The sequence below is a fragment of the Rhinolophus ferrumequinum genome (genome assembly GCF_004115265.2).
Source record: "Rhinolophus ferrumequinum isolate MPI-CBG mRhiFer1 chromosome 13 unlocalized genomic scaffold, mRhiFer1_v1.p Super_scaffold_3, whole genome shotgun sequence".
NCBI classification, from domain to species: Eukaryota; Metazoa; Chordata; class Mammalia; order Chiroptera; family Rhinolophidae; genus Rhinolophus; species Rhinolophus ferrumequinum.
This window is the reverse complement of record NW_022680356.1, coordinates 1,390,954-1,410,421: the sequence shown is the minus strand read 5'-3', so window position 1 is coordinate 1,410,421 and position 19,468 is coordinate 1,390,954. Positions and strand designations below refer to the sequence as shown.

The window sequence follows — 19,468 nt, the reverse complement described above, 5'->3', positions numbered from 1 at the left end:
TCCCAAGCCAGCAGCCCGGGTGTACATGCTCAAATCAAACAGATGCCAACAAGGCCCCGAGGCCCCTAGGACGTGCAGTCAGTCTCTGCAGGCTGTCGGATGAGTAGATAGTGAAGGTCACCAGATAGGACAGTGTGATCAGATTTCAATGTGAAGAACAAAGACAAAAACAAAACAAACGACAGGTAGAATATTACATTCACATAATAAGAACAGGCAGCTGTGAAAATAAACATTTACAGTAAAAAAGCTATCTGATCTTAAAAATGTCATCTGAAATAAAAGAATCTAATAAGTGGGCCATAAAAAGTTAAGGAAATCTAACAGAAAGTTAGAGGGGAAAAGCACAAAGGTAGAAAAATAGGAGGAAAAAAGTGAAGAAAATTAGAGGATCAATCTGGGATCTCCACTATCCAGTATGATTACAACAAATAAGAGAATGTGTATGGGCAAGAAGAACTTAAAAACTAAAGAAAATTCCCCAAAAGCGTAGCACTGGAATGTTCAAGCACTGAATGTAATGGGTAGCAAGTGCAGAGGGAAAGCACATCACCAGGTCACAACTGGGGAGAGACAACTCAGGACGCTGTCAGAGAGCAGATGGCACGTTCAGAGCCAGGAATCAGAATGACTCCGAGCTTCTCAAACACAGAGCCCCACACAGAGGAGCAGAGCCTTCCGACCTCCCCGCCAGAACATCAAGGCCAGCCAATGATCAGCCAAGTGTGAGGGCAGAAAATTAACCCTCCCAGATAATTTTCTATAAAAAAGCTCTCGGAGACTATGCACCAGCCAAATAGGGATGTTACAGAGCAATGATGACAAAGGAATGAGAAAACAAGCAGGGACACACCACAGCGGGGGGCCAAAGGGAGGTTGGCGGCCCCAGCCGATCTGGAGGAGGGAGTCAGAAAACTGTGGACGGCATGTGGCCAAGAAAAGTGAAACTAAGAGCGTATCTGATGCATCTGAACCTGATAAAAGGATACGGCCAGTTTCTTCAGAGTGTGGGGATATATACCAAGAAAATATAGCAAGAGAAAATGAGACAATTCTTTTAACAATTTCTTGGAACTCTCAGGGAAAACAAATCATGCAAAAAGGAAATCCAAATAAGTAAGAATGAACAAAACCATCTAATGGAAACGTAAATATATAAACACATAAATAAACAAACATGTACAGACACACTGAACATCAGACTTGAATTAACACTAAAATTAGGGCACAGGAAGGAGCAAAGAGAACCAGAGGCACGGGAAGTCAATGATGAGCACGCACCGCAGGACTGTGCTGGGAAGCGGGCAGGCTCTCCCGGGACGGCTCCGTCACTTGATGCAATCTCTTATGAAGTTCATCCATTTTTTCTTTCAATAGCTGTTCTTCAAAGGCATTTGCTTCTTTCCTTATCATATAATGTCTGTCTTCGTTTACTTCAGGAAAGATAAAAAATGGTTTGCACGCTACGTTTAAATTCAGGCCATAGAACTGCAAATTTTTTACTAGTCTTTTCCATATGCATTAGGTTATCAGAACTGAAATATGTATTACCTTTGCTTTGCTAGCTATTTATATTAAAGTATAATCCACATATAACATTAGTTTCAGAAGTACATGATTCTATGTTTATATATATTATGAAATGATCACAGTGAAGTATAGATAACATCTGTCACCATACATGGTTACAAAAAAAAAAAAGTTTTTCCTTGTGATGAGGACTTTTAAGATCTGCTCTTAGCAACTTGAAAATATACAACACAATTTTATTAACTCGTCACCATGCTGTACATTATGTCCCCACGACTTACTTTATAACTGCTAGTTTGTACCTTTCCAACTCCTTTACTCATTTCACCACCCCCCGCCAATCTGTTTTATCTATGACATTTTTTAAAAATTCCGCATATACGTAAGATCATATAGTATTTGTCTTTTTCTGTCTGACTTATTTCACTGAGCGTAGTGCCCTCAAGGTCCATTCATGTTGTCACAAATGGCAAGATTACATTCTTCTTCAAGGCTGAATATTTTGCTTTGTGTATAACAATCACAATTTCTTTATCCATTCTTCCATTGATGGACACTTAGGTTGTTTCCATATCTTGGATATTAATAATGCTGCAATGAACATAGGGGTGCATGTATCTTTTTTAGTATTTTCATTTTGCAGTGTTTCGTATATTGATTTTGTATCCTGCAACTTTACTGATTTTGTTTAATTCTACCACTTTTTTGGTGGAGTTTTTCTATATACATACACGTCATGTCATCTGCAAATAGTGTTTTACTTCTTCCTTTCCAATCTGGATGCCTTTTATTTCTATTTCCTGTCTAATTGCTCTGGCTAGAATTTCAATACTATGTTGAATAAGAATGGGCATGTTCATCTTGTTCCCGTTCTTAAGAGGAAAAGCTTTTAGCTTCTCACCATTGTGATGGTCGCTGTGGGTTTGTCATATATGGTCTTTATTATGATGAGGTAATATCCCCCTATACCCACGAGATTGAGAGTTTTTATCATAAATGGATGTTGAATTTTGTCAAATGGTTTTTCTGAAGCTGTGATTTTTATCCATTTCGTTACGTGATGTATCACATTGATTGATTTGCACATGTTGAACCATCCCTGTATGGCTAGACTAATTCCCATTGACCATGGTGCATGATCTTTTTAATGTGCTGTTAAATTCAGTTTGCTAATATTTTGTTGAGGATTTTTGCATCTATTTTCATCAGGAACATTGGCCTGTCATTTTTTCTTGTGGTGTCCTTGTCTGGTTTTGGTATCAGAGTAATGCTGGTGTCATAATACGAGTTTAAAAGTGTTCCCTCCTTTTCTATTTTTTGAAGAGTTTGAGAAGATTTGGTATTAATTATTCTGTGAATGTTTGTTAGAATTCACTAGTGAAGCTGGTTAGAATTCACCTTTTAATTATAATTTTTACCTGCCTTTGGCATGGTTACTTTTAAGTCCAGGGAATATAAGTTACAAAAATGTGCATGTTTATCAAGAATAATATTTGGTAATAGTATGATACTAAACATTTTTTCTAAAACAAACATGACTATGGAAATCATTTGAAAATGGAACAGTTTTTAAAATATATACATTTTTAGGTGCTTTCTAAGAATAAGTAAAGTGCTCTGAAAGGTATTTCAAGCACATGGTGGGCAGTCCCACTTCCAATGTCTAGTTAACGTAGTCATGTCATATACAAATCAAATCGCCTGGCTAAAACTTTAGGTCACAGTGTGTGTAAGAAAAATGGATCTGCACATGGCATAAAAATGGGTCTTCCAGGCATGTTAGCTGACGGTTCCCTCAGGTATCAACTGAACGAGCAATAACAAACAATCAAGAGAGGCCAACAGAGTGACTATAGTACAAATAACTGAGATGGTGAAAGTCCTCTGTGGAACAAAGACTCATTTTCCTAAGGTCAACACTGTGATAGCAAAGGAAGTGCAAACATTGGTATTAACAATATTCATGGTTTTCCCTGTGAGGAAGCTTTGACCCACTCCATAGCCATAAATGACATGGCAATGGGTCAGAGACTCCTTCTAAATGTCTTATCTATAGTAGTTGCAGATCTCAGAAAATCTCAACTCTAGTTCCTAACTGAATCCTTCCACAGTAAAATAAGTATTGCAGTACCCCACTGCTCATGCTTTCTCCGTTGATTGTACTTTTGGGCTCTGAGCTCTTCAAAGGAGAATTCTGAGTCTCCACGAATGAGCTTCTCCTTGCAGTACATAACAACCTGCTGAACGTCAGCTCTGGCTGCCAGACGGGGCTGTGCGGAGTATTCTGATTTAGAAATCATGATCACTCGCTGTTCCCTACAAAGGGAAGAAAACATCATTTACAACGCTGTACAACAGCAGCTCTTGACAGAAGCTAAGGAATCGATCATTGCAGTCATTGTACTTGCATATTCGGCTCTTTGTCACAAGCTGAAGATGGTACTCCAGAAACTTCTGAACCCTAAAAAGACAAAAAAAGAAGTGTAAGCAATCATTTACCTGAAAAGAAACCATCACCCCAATTACTTCACAAGACAATATGAAAACGCTGACTGGTTCTTCACCATTGAGTAGATTTATATGTCCTTTTCAACTATAATATCTGAAGCTTTAGTTTGCATTATTAATCTTACGATAGCTTCTGCTAAAGTCCAATAAGAAAGTGACTTAAAATTGTCTACTTGGGAATAGAGAAGGGCATTTATTTCCCTTTGATCCATAATCTGGGGAGGGGCCACAGTGCCTAAGTGTTATTGGATTAACATTCCAAAACGCCACATTTAAAAAAAATCATTAAGATTTTCTTCTGGCACTTCTTATCCCCAGGAACTCACAGTGCTGGCATTTATTCACTGCACAAGTATTTACTGAAGACCTCATATATGTCATGTCCTGAGCTGGGTCCTGGGAATGTGACCGTAAACAAGACCTATCATTTAGCTGCTGGCTAAGAGTTCAGCGAGGGTGACAGGAAGCAAGGAGGCTGGTGAGCACACGCAGGATGTCAGTCAGGTGAGGTGGAGCGTCTGTCGGGATGTGAATGCGTATCCAACTTCTAAGAACGTGTCACTACAACTTGCATGTGTGTACAAACAACAGAGCCTTTCCCACTGGAGTTAGCTTAAAGGAGGTCCGGCAAAGTTTGAAGGGGCAGTTGTATCAAGAAAGACGCTGGGAACAAACAAGGCTGAGCAGAGGAGAGGCGAGCATTTTACACACCAGCAAACCATTAGGCAGAAAAGATCTCGATGGGGCAAAAACACTGAGGACGATAAAAGACAAGCTCAGGTGGAAGGCCACCTATCCCCACCGCGATGGCAGTTCCATTTATTGGTGGGCGGCAGAAAACTGACAGACGTCATGAGGGCTTCTGCTGTCTCACTGAAATAGTCAAGGCCCAAGTGTGAAGAGCGTGAAAAGGAGTTTAAACTCACTATAATTTGACATTAGAGTGAAACGGGGAACATGAGACGTACACGAAACGTAGAGTGACTGGGAAACGAACCAGGATTGCCTGGAGTAGTAGAGCCCGGGCTGAGGTTAGTCACCAACGTCCGGAGCTCTGAGTTTGTAAGCAGGGCTCAGAAGCCTCCAGGTGGCTGTGGTCTAGTGTCGGGTCCCTGGCCTACAAGGAGGCGGGCAGCAGCCCAGAGGAGAACAGCAGCTGGGGCAGCGTCTCAGCACGTGGAGACAGGACGTTGTGTGGTGGGGTGCGTAGGTCAGGTTAATGCGGAGAGTGTGGTCGGCCGGTAAGTTATTTACATCCAATACTGGACGTGAGCAGTGGGGAATGATGACAGGCCACAATGTCCCCACAGGTGCAGGTGGTTGAGATAAAGGTCAGTCATGAAGGATAAGGTCAAGGAAACGAGATGACAAAATGGGAGTGGAAGGCAGCAGACGACTGACCATTCAATACCATCCCCAGTTTCCACAAATATTATTACCTGACTCTTAGAAATGCAAGCTGAGTCATTTCCTGGATTTGATTTTGATGTCATCGTTTGGTTTAAAATCTGAGCATTATGCAGAGGTTCTGAGGTTCTAGCTACTGGGTGGGGGTGAAAGAAAGAGAAATAAGTATAAAATCAAAGTAAATAAAATTACTACAAATACAGTCCCCTGATCTTTCAATAGGTAGCAGTAAGAAATAAACCAGCTCATCCAACACTGTCTCACAAAGTGTAACTAAAACACTTTTAGATAAGAGGAATATTGTAGAGACAATTTTCTGATCAATTCAAAATGACCAAGGAAATACCCAAAAGAAATGTGAACTTTAATGAGTTAAACAACAGGATAGGAGAATCCATGCTTACTGCTAAAACGTAATTTTTATTTCTAAGGAAGAAAATAACTACATTTCTTTAAAAGTTGCATTAAAGACATTTGATTCAATTCAAAGCAGATGGCCTCCAGAGTAAGTACTGTTCTCCATTTGGAGCAATTTTGATTTTTTAAAAAAATTCTAAGAATATAATGAAATCACCAAGATTTTCGTGTGGGTTTGCCCTTTTAAAGCGCTAAGACAGAGCTGCTGCTCTCCAGGGTTGTTCAGCTGCCTTAACGATCAGAGTGCCTTCCCTGTTACCTATGACAGTCCAATCAATAAATACCGGATGGATTTGTTTTTTAAAGAAGAAAAAAAAAAGCAGTGCAAATCAGAGACTAAAATATCAACAATTTAGACATTTTAGAAAGTATTATTTTACCTTGAGCTGGCAAATGGGTTTCGGTGACACGTGTCTGAAATAACCTAAATGACAGTAGAGAGGCATAATAATCAATATAGATTATAAACTTCAGTTTAATACATACTTGCACTAAAACAAAAACTAAATACAATAAACAGCTTATTCGAAGCTAGTAAAGACTGAGGTCAAGAGAAAATGAAGAATTTTAAAGTTTCTTTAAAATTAAAAAAAAAAAAATTCTGGTATTATCTTCATACCCAATACACTCAGATTAGAAAATTCCTCCATTTGCCTAGTTTATATCAGTATTTCTCAAACCCACACAACAAATGCACCCTCCTTCTTTGTGTACCACATAGGCCAAACGACATGGGGTATTTGAACCCTATATTTAAGCATTCTACACACCTGGAACATGATGAATATAATGTATGGAAGAAAGACGTTTAAGCACAAACTCAGACTATTTCTTACAAAGGCAGACACAGAGCTGTTCATGATGCCAGAACTTAAATTTATGCCATTTCACGGCACCTTTGCACATCAACCCAATCTATCAAGTAACATGCAACTTCCACACCTGACATTTTGGGATGATGTCGGCAAGAGTGCACTGTATAAAGAGACTAAAAGATGTACAGCCAAAGGCAACCAGATGCCAAATGAGACTTGACTCTTAGTTCAAACAAAACAACGATTAAAAAAAAAATTACATTATGAGGAATAACTGAAAATTGAGTGATTATTATTGGTAATTTTGTTAGTACAAAAACGGTGTAAGTTCTGTAAGAAATCACCTTTTAGAGATGTTTAAAGAAGTGTTTGGGGTAAAACATTTTGCTCTCTCAGATGTGCTTTAAATTCTGCATAGAAAGAATAAGTTCAAATGTCAAAATTATTATTATAAAGAGAATGAGCACTATAGCAAAGTTGAAAAAAATGGAGTGTATGAAATACTGGAAGGGGTATGGTGAGATAAGCTGCCTCAGAGGCCAGCCGGCAAAGAGGGGCCGAGCGCTGGTATGAGCGTTCCAGTAGGTAATTTGGTGACGTGTACAAGCCTGAAAACTCTTCATACACCAACTTTGGTCTCAATTCTGAGAATCTATTAGAAGAAACTAGTTAAAAATAGGAAATGATGAGGCAAAAAAGGGTTAATAAAAGTGAGGCCCGAAAGGGGACTGCCCAGGCCTGCAACCCCTACCCAGGAACCACCCAGGCTCATCCCCTAGAAATAAGTCAAAGGTGTCCAAGCACCCCTAAAAAGAGGACATAAGACCCAACTGGTATTAACTGGTTCCTCACACTTGCAGAAACTGTTAAAACCTATCCATTACTTGACCTCTAATCTCATTATAATACAATTGAAATGAAACACACATTAAGGCTTGGGCCCCCGGGGTTTTTTCTGTATGCATTAGGTGTACGAGCCTGTGCAGAAAGAAACTAGTTGTATAACCAACATATGCCAATCAAATGACCTCAGTCTGTCTGTCATATCTCCTGCTTTGTATGGAAATTTACCTGGTACCTATATAGGAAAGCGAACCTAAAGTTAGGTGCACGTGTCTGCCTCCGAAACTTTTGTGCCAACATCTTTCTTCTTGAATAAACTATCCTTGACTTTTTGAGGCTGTGAATTCATTTACCTTTTGTGAACAACCAGGCGGTTATTTCCAAAGACACAACACTCGGCGGAAAGTTGGGAAATTGCCTCTGCCTCCTTCTCTCCCTCGGGAGCCTCTCACGGAAGGATGTCAAACCCTCCCACTACTCTTACTCCCGGTCTGCTTCACTTTAGCTTTCCAGGAGGCAGCTCCAATGGTCTAGCTCGGTAAGTGGATATGCCTGGGATGTCCGTGGGGTGCCAGGAACTCCACAGATTGGGTCCACGACCCCTGACCTAGCCGTGCCGAGGACGCTCTCACAGCTAAGTCACTCTCATTCTCTCTCTCAAGTGCGCGGTAATGTCCACTAATTCCAAAACGCCAGACAGAGAGACCCCTCAGAAACTGGCGGAAAATCAGGGGGACGCCCTTAGATGTGCTGGCCCAGCTCCACAAACCCCTGCCCCCGCAGCCAGAGGAGGTGGCCCCTGTGTTCTGCAAGCTGGGAACTTGTGCTCCCTGGTCTGTGCCGGAGCCTCTCTCAGGCACCTGTTCCGGGCCTGTCCGCCGTCTGGGCTTCGTGCCCACCGGGCCTCTCGGTCTGAGGCCCCTCTGCAGTGGCCGACTGCTCAGAGACCAGATTTTGAACCCCAGCTCCTGATTTCAGGATTTGGTTCTGTAAGTACTCTGGTTCACTTATTTGTTTTGTTTTATTTGCCTCTAGTCTGTCTTTTCTTTTTCTTTCCCTTTTCTATTCATGTCTGAGACACCAAGCTGATCAAGAGCTCTGCACCTACACCTTCTGAGAGCCCCCTAGGTTGTGTATTAGCAAACTGGTTAACTTATAATTAGAAGCCAATGATGTTTTATTGTAACACTGTTTGGCTCACATACGTTCTAATTCTAAGGAAAGGTAGCCTTCCAATGGGTCTTTAAGTTATTATACTATTTTTGAAGTTAAAATTGTTTTGTACACCAACTCTGTATTCAGAAACTTGGCAAAAGCAAGTCTTGAAAGGTTTTTCTAACCCTCAGTAACTTTCAGGATCTTGCAGATAACGTGAAATGTAAACAAAGGGCTGCTGCAGCGGCTGCTTGAGGCTGAGGTAACTGAAGAGAAATAAAGAGGTTTTAAACACAGGCGGCAAGCCAGACCCTCCTCCACCCCCCACCTGTTTGTTCCAGCCTCTTTGAAGTTGTAAGGGCAACTATAAGATCTTAGGTCCTCTCTTCAATTATTGGTGGTTCTGTTTATGTATATGGTCTCTAATATCTGTATTTGTCTGTGTTTTATATATAATATAAAGTTTTTGCTTCTGGATGGTATTACCAGTTTATAATACATGATTGGCCTAAAATACAGTGCTTATATTAATTAAGATGATAAAAAGTGACTCAAGTACTTCTCAGGATCATGTGGTCTAAGGAAATATTTGATACCAAGGTTAGTTTAACTTTCAGTTAAATAGACATGTCTTTTAAGGTTATTAACATTAAATATGGTATCTTCTGTTTTACCTGAGTTTGCAAAAATAAATTCATGTTATCTCTTTTACAGAATTTGTCAAGAAAATAGCTTGGGTAATAATTAACTTTGAAATCTCAGGGTTAAGAACTAATAAGAAGTAACTGAAATAAGGTTTAGATGAAACTTTTCAGTAATAATTATATAATACGGATGTTGGACGTGGTTTCTCAACATCTATTGGTGACTTAAGATCTTGGTTTTGCTAAGTTGTGTTGAATGATAAAATTTATTAACTATCTAGGTATGTCAAAATAACAAAATATGGAAATTTCAATTATTGGATAGGTCTGAGTTCATCTAATTCTGGCTTGCCACGGAACATTAAAAGATAAATTAAGATTTGTTTATAAATATATCTTGTATTGTATTGTAAAAGCCTATGCTTTTGAAGGTTACAAAATATATTCCTCGATTTACCAGTGGAAGTGCTAATTACTTGCTTTTGGTTATCAGTAAAAATTAAGGTTGTGAAGGTTATGGATTCTAATTAATATAAAAGGAAAGGATGATGTGTGTTTTCAAGGAAGATAAAAAAGTATGGAAATACATTTTTGAAGGAACCAGAACAAAGTAATTTGTCTTAAAGATAGTTATTTTTGAGTGAGTGAAAAGAGACAAACTAAAGATTGGGAAAGTTGTAGGAGGCTTATAAAAGAAAAATCTTGAGAGAATTTTATATATGGTTAAGTTAAATAAGATTAACTAAGTAAATTTAAATATCAAAGGTAAGCTAGTACAAAATTCGAATTGAGTTTTCTCCCTCTGCTAAGTAAGAAAAAATTTGTTAGACTATTGGTCTACTACTACTATTATGAAAAAGTTTTCTGCCTAAAAAACAAAGATTATATGGATATGTATCATCAAAATAATTTCTATGTTTTATATCATCTTAATTAGGTCTTTAATTACACAAGAAAATTAAATCTAAGAACTAAGTTTTGTTAATAGTTGTATGAATTTCTCTATATATTTTTATTTGAAATCCTATTATTTTATTTAAACCACAAATTTAAGATGTTTGAGTTATCTAGACAAGAGCTATTAATCATTATTTTTAAATTTTAAATTTTCAACAAATTAGCTATTTGAATAAAATGTTTATCTTAGAAAGCATAAGGGTAAGGTTGAGTGAAGAAATAGAACCATATCACAAAAACAAAAAGTACAGATGTAAACTCAAACAGCTACTGTGTATACATACCGTTTCAAGTACAAAATGGTTACTCAACAAACACTTGTTAAATTAAAGGGAGAAACATCAATAAATTATATAATTTATGACCAAGAAATTCCATTATTATAACAGAATAATCTAGTTAAATTAGCCCAAAGAACTGTTTGATTTTACCAGCATTTTAATTCTATATACTGGTGTATGTATGTGTATAGGTACAAGTTCAGAAAATTATAAAAAGAGTATCATAAACAAATCCAAGTAAAAACAAAGTCCACAATGCAATGGGGAAATATTGCCAGGTAAAGTTAGTATAAAATGCCTGCTCAAGTTAAGGACTGAGTAAATACTTAGACAGTAAAGAAGGAAATTTAAAGATTGATTAAACAAATAAATAAATAAATATTCATTTGTTAAAAATAGCGTGTTGATAGCAAGGATGTAATAAAAAGTAATTTTTCTTGATAAAGAATTCTTATATCTACACCAATATAAGATTTGGTAAATGTTTCTTTTATTCTTTCATTTTGCATATTTTATAAGAGTAACTAAAAAATTATTTTTTCAGTTACTATTTTGAGAAATTACTGAATAAAAGGAAACAACCTTTTGCTACAACTAACTTCTATGAATTGCCTGTATTACTACAGTGCTTCCCTGAAACTAAGACGGGGTCTTATACCTTATTTCCCCCAAAAGGCTGGGTCTTATATTAATTTTTGCTCCAAAAGACGCCTTAGGGCGTATATTGCAGGGGATGTCTTATTTTTTCATGTACAACAATCTACATTTATTTAAATACAGTCATGTCACCTTCTTCTGGAACATCGTCATAATGTACTAAATGAGTCCATCTGGCTGACTATCTTAACTAGGGCTTATTTTCAGGGAAACACGGTATATGTACACATATCCCGGGGGTACCAAAAAAATGCATACAAGTGGACACTGGTCAACGTTGCTCAAACAGTAGTTCGCTGTAATCAGAAGTGTCTGGATGCTGACGGTAACCACTTTGAGCATCTCTTGTATCGCAGAAGTCAAACGTGACTTGTAGTCATCTTTTGTTATCGAATTTCTATATTTTAAGACTGCTGGAGTTTCTGTCTCTTCTCATGTCAGATATAAGCCAGTATAAAGAATAATTTAACTGTTTTTACCAAAAACTTAGATAAGTTAGGGTAAATTCATTAAGCTTGGCCTAATGTTTTCCCTAACCTAGCAGGCTATTATACGAATTCTGACCCATTGTTGCATCTTAATGAAAAGGCACAGAACCTAGAGACGGCCACGTGTTTGAGTAGCTTTAACACTGAGACGGGGGAACAAGGAACAAAGTAACAGTGAGACTACAGACGAGGCCGAGACAGGCCAGACTTTAGGCCACAGCCACAGACAAGCCAGGGCTGAAGCCACCTCAGGGCACCCCAGAAACCCCGGGGGGGGAATGCCAGATAAAGGAGCCTGCTTTGGACATGGAAGCCCAGATCACAGGAATAAGGAGTATCCTAACCCTCCAAAGAACTTGTGTCCCCTGTGCAAACCAAAGGGCATTGGAGGAGGGATTGCCCCGGCTCTGAAGGGAGCAGGGACCAACTCTATCACCACAAATAGCTGTTCCCATCACAGGGGTGGAACTGTGGGTGACCCTTGACATGGCAGGTAAGCCTGTTAATTTCCTGATTAATATAAAAGCCATTATTCCTTTCTTGACTGCTCACTCTGGACCTATTTATTTCCTCTAAAACCTATTCAGTTGTAAAGACAAAAAGCCCCTAGATTTGGGCTCATTTTATTCAGCCTGTTCCTTACCTTTGGTCTATACACTAGAGGAAATGTAAAACGGACAAATCAGACTTAAAAAGGACTCTGAAAAAGTTTTGTCAGGAGACCTCTAAGCCCTGGCTCTAATTGCTACACATTGCTTTGGGTTCTGACCTCTTTTCTGTTATTTCCTATGTTATTAACTTGGGAAGAAGGCCAGCAGGCACTCAAAATATAGGGTACGGCACCTCCCCCAGGCCGACTCCTCTACACATTACAGCCCCATAAAATTATAAAGTAGGAACCAAGTACTGTTAAAAGCCTAGAAAGGGAGGGATCTCTAACAGCCCAGTTGACTCCTAAATGGAAGGGGCCCTTTGCAATTCTCTCAAGCACCCCAATTACTGTCAGGCTGCAGAGAGTCAGCAGCTGGGTCCCCTTCCCTTGAATCAACCCTGTTTTATTAAAGACTCCACAGGACTCCCCCAAGAGGCTATTGCTTCTGTTCCTGTGAGCCAACTGAAGACCTGAAGCTCCTCTTTGAACAAAGAAGTTGATCTCCCAGGACTGATTAGTACTAATAACTAGCCCGTCTCCTGGATCTGCTCTTTATTACCTTTCTCTTAAGAGCTCCAGTTTTCCTCTTTACTTACACCCCACCAGGGATCCCCATCTCACTCTTATGGACCCTAGTTATAGTCCCTTCTCTCACCTTTACTTGTTCCTCTTCTCATTATCCTTGGGCTACTCCTATTTGGACCTTGCCTTTTTCATCTTCTTGTCAGGTTTCTCTCTTCCAGAATCGAGTCTGTTAAGCTACGGATGGCTCCTGTGCAAGGCTTCCGGCCCATGCCCATGAGCGACTCTGTAACCACCGCCAGCCGCTGGGATCAGAACTGTCACTTCCAGCTCAATGACCCTAACTTAGTTCAGTCCAGAGACGAGGCTGCCCAGATTTTTGGGGCCCACTGGTTCCACCATCCCTAACCGACCATCTCATAGGTAGGGACAGCTCTACTTCCCAACCCAGCCTGAAGCAACTACAGAAGACTGACCTTCATCCATTTCCCAAAGATTTTTCATTGCCGATCAGACACGGGGGAATGACGAGGCAGGAAAGGGTCAATAAAAGTGAGCCCGAAGGGGGACTGCCCAGGCCTGCATCCCCTCCCCAGGAACTGGCCAGGCTCATCCCCTAGAAATAAATCAAAGGTGTCCAAATACTCCTAACAAGAGGAGATAAGACCCAACTGGTATTAACTGGTTCCTCACACATGTTCAAACTGTTAAAACCTGTCCGTTACTTGAACTCTAGCCTCATTATAATACAATTAAAATAAAATTAATATTAAGGCAACCCTCTTCCCCCTCCGTGGGTTTTTCTGTATGAATGCATTCTGGGTAAGAGCATGTGCAGAAAAAAACCAGTTATATAACCAACATGTATCAGTCAAATGACCTCAGTCTATATGTCACATCTCCTGCCGTAAGGAAATTTACCTACCCTTTCCTATATAAGAAAAAGCAACCCTAAAGTTAGGTGCAGTCTGCCCTGGCAACTTCTATGCCGGCATCTTTCGTCTTGAATAAACTTATAAACTTTCCTTAACTTTTTGAGGCTGTGAATTCACTCACCTTTTGCGAATGACCAGGGATTAATTCCAGTGACACAACAGGAAATACACTAGGAGATGCTTTTATGACGAAGGAGAAAGATCTTGATACAAAACAGCTTACGTACATAAAGCATGCCTGCAATCCTCTAATAGGCAGAGAAAAGTGCCAAGCAAAACACCAGGCTTCTTCTGCTTTAGTTTTCTGTATTTTTCAAATTCCCTAAATGAGGTGTATTTAATCACAGGTAAAGAAAAAAATTGTGAAAACCAAAATTGTTCATTAAGATATTATGTTGTTCTTTATAAAAATCACAGCATTCGATTGGAGAGCAGTTAAATAGTGACATAATGCTGGGATAGACTTTACAATCACTTTATGAGGATATAAAAGTTCCTAATTCCTTAAAAGCAGTATAGAGCTCAGTGTATACAAGCAGATGTACAGTATGGTTTACTGTTAAAACACAAAGGCACACAGAGACAGAGGAGAAAAGATATTGGCAGGAAATGCACCAAAATGTTAACAGTGGCATTTCTGGGCAGCGTCTTTCCATGTCACTCTCTATATTATCCACATTTTCCACAACGAGACAATGACACTAACAGTCCTCTCAGCGAACATCCAATTTCAAAGTCGGAGGCCCCACACCGAGCTCCACCCCAAACTACCTGTACTGTTGCTGCAGCAGCTCTCCAGGTTCCGCCTGGTTCTGAATTCCTCTCCGGAAGACGGCGCTGGCGCATTGCAGCTCTCCCTGGCCCTCCAGGTGCTCAGCCCAGGCCACGTATAGAGATGAAGACAATGTCCCAATCCCATGGTTGTACAGAAACTCAAAAAACTGGTGACGGTCACTGTTGCACTCAGCCTACGGAAACCCAAAGCCAACAGGCATGAAAACCAAGGAACCAGACCAGCTAGAGGCTTCAGGCTATACCACGTAGGGGAAGGTGGGGGTGGGGGGGTGGGGAGTGGGGTGTCCCGATCACAAACAGAAAAGTCAAGCTCTTTCCTTTCTGTGACACTCAATGTCCCCATAATTACCCAGACTATTTCCCAAGGTACTAGCAGGTGCTCTACTAACCCACTCTATGAAGTTGTACTCTGTCTTAACTTAATCTGACCTTGCTCACGTTCCACACTGTGCCTCTATGCTGGTATTTTGCAATTTAGTGAACCAGTCCTTGTTTACTCTACCCATCATTCATGATTTTATTCTTAGAACTCGTCCCCAAGCCTTTACTTCAAGATCGAAGAGACCCAACCTTTTAAATACTAGCCTGAGGCAACCTTCTCCTTTTAGTACTAAATTTAGTTTCTGAGTTAATATTTTGTTAATTATTCGCAACGAATTTAGTTTATTCTTAGGAACTCTTAGTACTAGGGAGTGCCTGCTTCTCCCCCTCCCCCCAAACACACTTCTCATCCAACAAACCTTTTTTATTGAATTGTAACTTATGTTGTAACATTTACAGACTTGATACATAAAGTGGGTTCTAAAATTAAATCACTGACTCCACAATACAGAAGCCAAAAGGTTCTAAAATACACATCTCTGACCATAAAACTTTAAAAAATTTATGACTGAAAACGTAAGAAATTAAAAGAAAAAACAGTCTAAAATGATCTTATAATCTGGGGGCAATAAGCAAAAGTACATTTATCCTTTGATTATACCTGAAAGTATACTTACAAATTTTAAACAATAATTGATGAACCTTGGGTCATTGTGGTATCGCTTCTTATCTAAGAATTCCTTCATTAAATGTTCTAATAGAGTTGTCAAGTATTCTTTATTCTCAGGAAAATTCTCTTCTACCCACCGCATGTAACTAGGAAAATATGGATAATATTAATTTTCAGGGCAGCAAACAGTTTTGTTCAAAGGAAAGAAATAGGCTAAATGCTGACCTTTCCCATTCACCAAGTGGGTCATCACCCTTGTAGCACTGCATATGGGCCTCAAACATTCTAGAAAAGAGAAACATATGCACATGGAATGTTAGCATAATTCCTAAAAGTGAAAGATATATTTTATTTTATAGTTATCACTTACACATCTTAAAATGGAAATCTTACACATGAATTCAAATGTTACATACAAATTAAAGGAGCACTCACTTGGAGTGGTCAGAAGCAGTCGATGTTTTTCCAAGGTAAGTAAGACCCAAGGCCTAGAAAGACACAGCTGGAAGAGGGTCCCCAGCTCTACCCCTAAGAGTCTCCTCCTCTCACTGATCCCAGTGTCACCACCACCACCACCACCAGGGAGCAGTAACCACAAGTTTGCAGCTTCCCCTCCTACACTGGGAGCTGGCTTGGGCTCAGTCCCTCTCCTTGCTTCTCAGAAGATTTAAAGAGGGCTTGTGAGTGGATGTGACGGCCAGGGTACCACCAATGGGGGTTCCAGACAGTTTGCTTCCCTGGCCTCAATGGAACAGTGTCCCTGTGGAAGAACACGAAGGCAGTGCTCATCATCAGTGAGCCCTGCTGGCCCCTACTTCCACATACCATAGCTTCAAAAAAACTAACCGGGCAAAGCAAATTCTCCATGGGCGCTCAGGTGCTGGTGGGTAAACAAACAGAAACCCGTAAGATCACTCAGGCAGTATTAAGCACTGGCTGGCAGGGGTGGGGGACGGGACGGGACAACTACAACCGGGAGAAGGGGTAAGAATGTGACAAGACTTCCTATTTCAGGAGAGTGGTCGGGGAGGCCTGTCCCTCTGAGGGCTGGCATTTGATCACTGCCAGGGAGCCAAGCAGCTGTTTACGAGTACTGAGCTAGAAGGCCTACTGAGCTAAAAGGCCGGGTTGACAAGATCTAATTTGCACCTAAAACATCCACTCAGTCTCCACGTGAAGGGGTGGGAATTCAGACTAGAAGTGGGAAACCAGTAAGGAAGCCACTGCAGTCCCAGGGACAGCGTGGGAACAAGGCGAGTGTAGAACTGGGGTGCTTTGCAGAAAGAGACAATGGGACCTGTTGATGGGATTGCAAATGGTGTGAGAGAGTCAAGTTAAGGAAGACTTCAACGTTTTCTGTCAGATAAATTACTACGAATTTTTGGAAAAAAGGTTTTAAAAGCAATACTTCCTTCTAGTTATCATCTCAGTATACAAATGAAATCAATGTATCTTATGACTCAACATCCAGAAGCCACAAAAGAAAAGCTGACAAAAATTTTAACTTCCATGGCTAAAAGTCTTTTTATTAAAAGAAAGCGTTTATTAGACCAGTGCTAACAAAAAAAGACTGGTGCTGGGGCCGGAAGTCTAAACCACCAGCAGGCGTGGCTAGGTAGGAAAGACATGTCCTTCCAGTTGTGAAAGGATTCATGAAGCTGTAGACAACGGGGGCCCGGTGGGGGGAGGTGAAGCGGGGCCACTTCTGGGATGGGGTAGCAGAGTCCCAAAGCTCCAGGGCGCCCGGCTACTCTCTCTTTACAGGTCATCTCGGAAATAGCCACCTGGAAGTTAACTAACAATTCCAACACACTCAGGAGTGAAAGCAGTCTTTCGTCGATTGTTAGCTGAGTAACCCCTTTCTGTCCCTTCCTCCACCCTCTGCCTTGCTGTAATTTAATGCAGGACTTCTCAGGATTTTCTCCTTGTAAAATAAATGGAACAAGCCAGTAAAACACCAAGCAGAGTCACAAGAGAAATGATAAACTGGGATAACAAGACAGAGCTTCTAGAAATTGGGAAGGGGGGCGGGAATCAACCCAATTTAAAGTTGCGTTCCACAGAAAACTACTCAGCCTCTCTGAGAAGAGAAAGTCCCCTCTGCGAGGTACTCTCTCTCACCAGACGACACAAATGTGAAAGGGTATAGATGGAGCAGTGGCAGCAGGTACTCACATCTTGCTTCAGGTTGGCATGCTCAGTCCTGCCAAGGGAATTGCTAATGTCTACCAAAATTACCAACAGATTTACTCTTTGATTTAGCAAATCTGCTTCTGGGAATCTAGGAGACAGATCTATCTGTGTATGTGCCAAGCCACACAGGTACTAGACTTTTCACTGTGACACTATTTGTAACAGCAAAAGGCTGTCATCAACCCAAGTACCTACCAACGGGGGACTTTTTAGGTCAATTATGGTATGAAATATTATGCAGTTATAAAGAATGAGAAAGAGCTCTATGTATTGACAGGTATCTCCAAGGATAGCGTTAAGTAAAAAAGCAGCATATACTGTGCTACATTCGATGTGAGATAAAGGCAGGAACTGTACACACGCACGAACATATATAGGTATATTAATATATGGTTATAATATATTTATATTTGCAAAAAGGAACACTTGAAAAATAAACTAGAAAAATGGTGACATATCAGAAGGTGGGAGAGTAGCAGGGAGCGATCCTAGTGAATACTTTTCTAAATCTTTTTTGTAACTATATATTACTTATTTTTAAAAATTAAAAAATGATTACTTCTAAATTTTGAATCTCTCTCTCATGCCTCACAGCAGATAAATCCCTAGAATGGCAGACCCAGCGTAAACATTTCATGTTCTGATACCGACTCCATTTCCCTAGAAACATGGCCAAGTATACTCCAAGTTAATACTAAAACACTCAGTTCCTTAGAGCAAATAAGTCTTTAGAAAGTCAAAATAAGGTCAGAAATGCCTGATTTCTCCTTTAAAAAGGAGAAAAATTAGCTTCTGAAAGTGAAATCCTTGTCTGGCTCAACTGAAGCCTAAAGAAAGTCTTAGAGCAAATAGAGTTTTGTTTTGACTACACCTAACGACCTCCGTCATTTGATCCCAGAGTAACATCGCCCTGGTGCTGACAAAACTCACCAGCGTTACCTCCCGTTACACACGGTTTCACTGTTTTAAATGCTTTTGAAACCGTGGGGATAAATCTTCTAAGCCACAAAGCAAAGGAATGGGAATTTTAAAAACTGTTAGCAGGCTGACATAAATGATAATACGCATAGTTTTTTTTTCCTTAAAGTACACATCATTCAAAGACTCTTTACAAGTTGACTGTGGGGTGATGGGTAAGTGCAATTTGAAGTTCTCTCCCTGTCGTGTAGAATTCTTTAAATTAGTGGCTTTTCTCAGGAAACCTAGATAGGTTTAGGATTTTTGCTGGGTTGGGCTTGTCCCCCCCTCAGCGGCGCATGCCCAGTGCGGGCTCCTGAGAATTGCCCAAATCCTTCCAAACTGCCACGGCCCACAGACGAGGGCGGGGTCTGGGCGACAGAGCCGGCCACACGGTGGGAGTCGGTCCACGACTCCGAGTGGCCCACAGCCTGAATGGGGTGATGCGGAGGACAACCCCCAAGGCCAAGGAAAGGGGCAGGAGGGGTAAAGGAAGCGAGATCCCACGACCCGGGGCCTGCGGGCCCCAGGCGCGAACCCGAGATGCCTCAGCGTCCGCCCGCCCACCCAACAGATCCACACTCACTGGAAGACATTTTCCGGGTCGTCCATGGCGAAAAGACGCTGCCAGTAACAATCTCACCAGCGCCAAACACGAAGAGCCGCCGCTGATTCGAATCTCCCGCGCAGCCGCAGTCGCCGCGACGAGCGTTTGCCAGGA

At 40.6% G+C, this 19,468-nt stretch overlaps 1 protein-coding gene across 1 annotated transcript in view; it reads right to left on the bottom strand.

The window, feature by feature from the left end:
• Positions 1–19,468, bottom strand: part of BUB1 (BUB1 mitotic checkpoint serine/threonine kinase) — a 50,111-nt gene extending 30,643 nt beyond the window's left edge. The window contains exons 1-9 of the mRNA XM_033100975.1: positions 19,334–19,468; positions 15,823–15,882; positions 15,605–15,743; positions 14,583–14,779; positions 6,243–6,286; positions 5,478–5,578; positions 3,939–3,991; positions 3,662–3,846; positions 1,282–1,433 (exon numbers count right to left, since the gene is read on the bottom strand). Of these exons, the coding sequence (XP_032956866.1) occupies positions 1,282–1,433; positions 3,662–3,846; positions 3,939–3,991; positions 5,478–5,578; positions 6,243–6,286; positions 14,583–14,779; positions 15,605–15,743; positions 15,823–15,882; positions 19,334–19,359 (957 nt within the window). The 5' untranslated portion in view covers positions 19,360–19,468. The remainder of the gene's footprint in view (positions 1–1,281; positions 1,434–3,661; positions 3,847–3,938; positions 3,992–5,477; positions 5,579–6,242; positions 6,287–14,582; positions 14,780–15,604; positions 15,744–15,822; positions 15,883–19,333) is intronic.